Below are 3,927 nucleotides of genomic sequence, written 5' to 3'. Positions count from 1 at the left end.
ACCACCTCTTTCAAAGCTACAGATAGCTCTAGCCATGATTAGAAACACGTTAGCTTTTGCCATGTGAAGAACTGAGTTTTAACTTTCCAACCATGCCTAGCAAAGTCTCATTCTTTCCTCAAAACCTCCTTTTTAGCAATATGAGAAATTAAACAGTAGCGAAATCTCATAACAGGATGAATGTGGCAGAGGAATAGTCTCTTACCTTATGTGTACAAGTGTCTGTGAGAACTTCCAGGAAGAGTGTCCCGTCCCGCGGGACTCAGTTATTCGTGGGGGCGAAGGGGGTCAATCCTGAAAAAGATGGGGGAGAGAGAGAAAGGACACAAGCAGACGGTTGCCGGTCAAGTGTCTCCTTTAATGAACTTTGGTGTTTCTTTTAAAACGTGGTTTTGGTAGGGCGGGGGAGAGGGGCGAGAAAGGGGAGTAGTGGTGGAAAAATACCAAGGCCCTTGGTGGGAAGTTCCCAAGGCTAAGAAGGTGGGTTAAAGAGTTACAAGGCCCGAAGATAACATCGGTGGTCACATCGGTGGTCACGGATGTGTCCCAAAGCAAACAGTTTTGGGAACAATGGGTTGTAAGAAGCTATGGCCTGCTGGCGCCCAGTGCTTATCTGGCAGGTCAGGCCCTTAGGAAGGGTCCCAGGGCTTTGCTCCCAACATCAGAGCCTACAGTGCTTGTTACAATGTGGGATGTTTGTTAGAGGGCACAGTCACAGAAGCCATGTGCCTGGCCTTTGAAATTTGCCTCCAGATGCCTTAGCCAATGAAGAATGTAGCCATCAGAATGCTGGCATCAGTGTGATGCACTGTTGGTAAAGAAACTTATACAATGGAGGCACCAAGAAAAAAGGATTTCAGGCTGAGTGTGATGCTCTCTGTCTACCACAGATACCAAAGCCCTTTTGGTTACAGGATTTCTGTGACTTACATAGTGAGATATTGTTTCAAGAAAGAGAAAAGTCACCAGGAGTGGGTATGAATATATGTTATTTATAGCTCACTTGGCAGAATGACTACCTAGCATTGAATAGGTTAAGGAATTTCTAAGATGACAGTATTTCTTTACCTTTAAGTATTGACTTTAAATACAGTTGGCAAGACCTTCAACATGCCAGTGCACATAAAAATAAATAAATCTTAAAAATATATTATGTATAAAATGCTTGTGTCATCATCTTATTCACCTTTATAATCATAGTCAGTACTTAGAAGTTCATTTTCTTAGAAAATGGCAGAATATATGTTCGTTTTCTCCATCCTTGCCCTTCACAACATTCTTCTGAATAAACATCCATTGCTGCCATGTGGATTATTCTGTGCAGCCCCAGGTCTGCTACCATAAAAATGTCTCTGCAATCCCAAATTCTCATTCACTGTGATTCCCTCCTTCCACTCTCACCTTACTTATTCATGTGTGTCCAAAGGCAAAATGGTGGAGTTTGACTACTAAATTACCCTGTATTGTAATTTCATCTTTTCCTTGCAGGTGGAATGCCAAGGTGGGGCTTAGAAGCCTTCAAAGGAAGCAGCTTTTACAATTCTTGTAAGTGTGCTAAAGTGTGGTGTTCAGATAGAAAGCTTACCACCTCAGACGTTTTAAAGTGGGGGCCTGGAGAAGAAGGGAAGAATGTACAGATTTATGATCAAAACACATATGTACAATATATGAAATTCTCCAGTGATAAATTGAAAAATCAGTAAAATAGTAAGTGTGCAATAAGTATCACTAAGCGCATTCCTATTATGTAACCAGCCATTTTTAGAACTTTTCATTCCGTGAAAATGTAACTTTGTACTTTTCAAACAACCCATTGTCATTCAATTTTCAGCTATTGTCATGTGTAAGAATAAACTTCATTTCTGATGCTTACAGAGTTTCTGTTTAGGAGAGTTCTGTGAAAACTTCTGATGATGTGACTTGTAAACTGGAAGAGAAGTTGAAGGGATCCATGACCTCAGACAGTATCAGGCCTTGGATTTGTTCCTTGAGTCTGCATCTGAGGAAGTACACACAGATTGATTCTGTGCTGATGAGCTTCTTTATCTGTGGAGAGCGGGTGCCAGCCTGGCCCATGCTCTAATCAGTGTGGAAAGCATCCTTCCTGCTGGAATGCCACTGGAGCACAGCGTCAGCTCATGCCTCATGGTTGTCAGCCCTATGCTGAGGACAAGGAAGAGATGAGGCAATAAGGCATCAAGATCAGATCATTGGACAGGGATTCAGTTGTTAAGTTATGTAGCTTGTTCTATCTAGAATTCATACTTTCCAGTTTTCAATGACTGTACTATCAACACTATCAACAAGATTATGGAGTGAGAAAACTTCTATGGAAATTGACAGTCTTAAAATATTTTTGTTTTATGGCTGTTCAAGTAATGACCCTGCTCCCCAAACCAGGTCTTCCTCATTGGTATTTCCTTTCTCAAATACAAATTGCCATGTTGCGCATGTAAATCTCTGCCTTACAGGTTGGAAAGCGTTCTGATGGAAAGAATTCTCCATCGTGAGTTGTCTTCTTACTGCTTTCTGTGGTTTTAACCTGAAGCACTTTCATGGGATTTCCGTGGGTGGCTGCTGTCTGACTCACAATAGATGCATGGACATATAAAGGCCTATGTTCAAAGGTCCAGCTTTATTCTCAAGTAAAAGAACCTTGAGATGCTCTCCTATGGTTGATGTAGGCTGTAATAGCTGTGCTTAATTGTAAAGGGTGGAAAGACTGACATCTGCATCATTTACAAAATCAGAGAGAAGGTTCAGGTTAACAACCATCCTCAGTTCCGTTTCTGTGCAGCAGGGGGCGCAGTGTCCTAACACAGGCTCATGTCTGTGTCACTTACAACTAAATCAACTCATAGTTTCTCTGAGTTAACACCTCTTCATGCTAAGCATCAAGACCGTTTTCTAGATGACAGTAAAGATGGACTTTTCTCCAGGCTTCGTGGCTATGCTGATCCTCATACTAGGTAAGTAAAGTGACTTCAAACACTTTTTAGCTGGAAGTTACTTAAGAACATTATCATCAAGGTGACACTGAGAGCTCTCTCTGTCTCTCTGTGTGTGTCTCTCTCTCTCCTTTTCTTTCCTTTCCTTGCACTCTAGGAAGGACCCACGGAGACTCTGTGACACAAACAGGAGGCCAAGTGACCATCTCAGAAGGCGAGTTCCTGACAATAAATTGCACGTATTCAGCCACAAGCATAGCGTTCCCTTCTCTTTTCTGGTATGTTCGATATCCTGGAGAAGGCCTGCATCTCCTCCTGAAAGTCATCACAGCTGGCGAGAAGGGAAGCAGCAGAGGGTTTGAAGCCACATATGATAAAGGAACCACCTCCTTCCACTTGCAGAAAGCCTCAGTGCAAGAGTCAGACTCGGCTGTGTACTACTGTGCAATGAGTGACACAGTGACAGACACTGTAGGGGGAGCTGAGCACAAACCGAGAGGAAACAGGTGGCCTGGCTGCTGCGCACCTGCCTCTGAAATCACTGACTTCAGCACAGCTGCTGTGAGGCCTTCCATGTCTCTGCTGGTGAAAATCACAGAAATGTCCTCATGCCGGGCCACATTAACTTCACAAATCATTAGAAGAATGAAGACAGCTCCAGGGTCATGACTGTTGTTCATTAAGCCATGTTCTCACAGTGCTGGGGAACAAACCCAGAGCCCCGCACATGCCAGATAAGTGGTCGACCAGTGAGCCACGTTTTAAACCTTATCTGTCTTCAGGTAATCAAATGTCCTGGAGAAAGTGATGTTTATAGATTCTGGAAGAAAGGTGACAGAAAACGGCAATCATTCCCTAACAAAGCCCTCTGGAATTCTTTTTTTCCCTCTTATATATTCATCCCAACTGCAATTTACCCTCCTCACACCAATCTCTGAACCCTCTTTTCTCCCTCTTTGCCAGAACCATCACTTCTTCT

General features: G+C 43.1%; 1 gene segment (V, D, J or C); it reads left to right on the top strand.

Moving 5' to 3' along the window:
* The first annotated feature begins 2,911 nt into the window (after positions 1–2,911).
* Positions 2,912–3,617, top strand: LOC129676996 (T cell receptor alpha variable 9-2-like). The segment is given in 2 exon segments: positions 2,912–2,969; positions 3,106–3,617. Coding segments are annotated over 2 exon segments (570 nt in total).
* Positions 3,618–3,927: the final 310 nt, after the last annotated feature.

Source organism: Psammomys obesus, unplaced genomic scaffold (genome assembly GCF_907164565.1).
Source record: "Psammomys obesus unplaced genomic scaffold, mPsaObe1.curated_primary_1811, whole genome shotgun sequence".
Lineage (NCBI taxonomy): Eukaryota > Metazoa > Chordata > Mammalia > Rodentia > Muridae > Psammomys > Psammomys obesus.
This window is presented reverse-complemented; position numbering and strand designations above follow the sequence as displayed.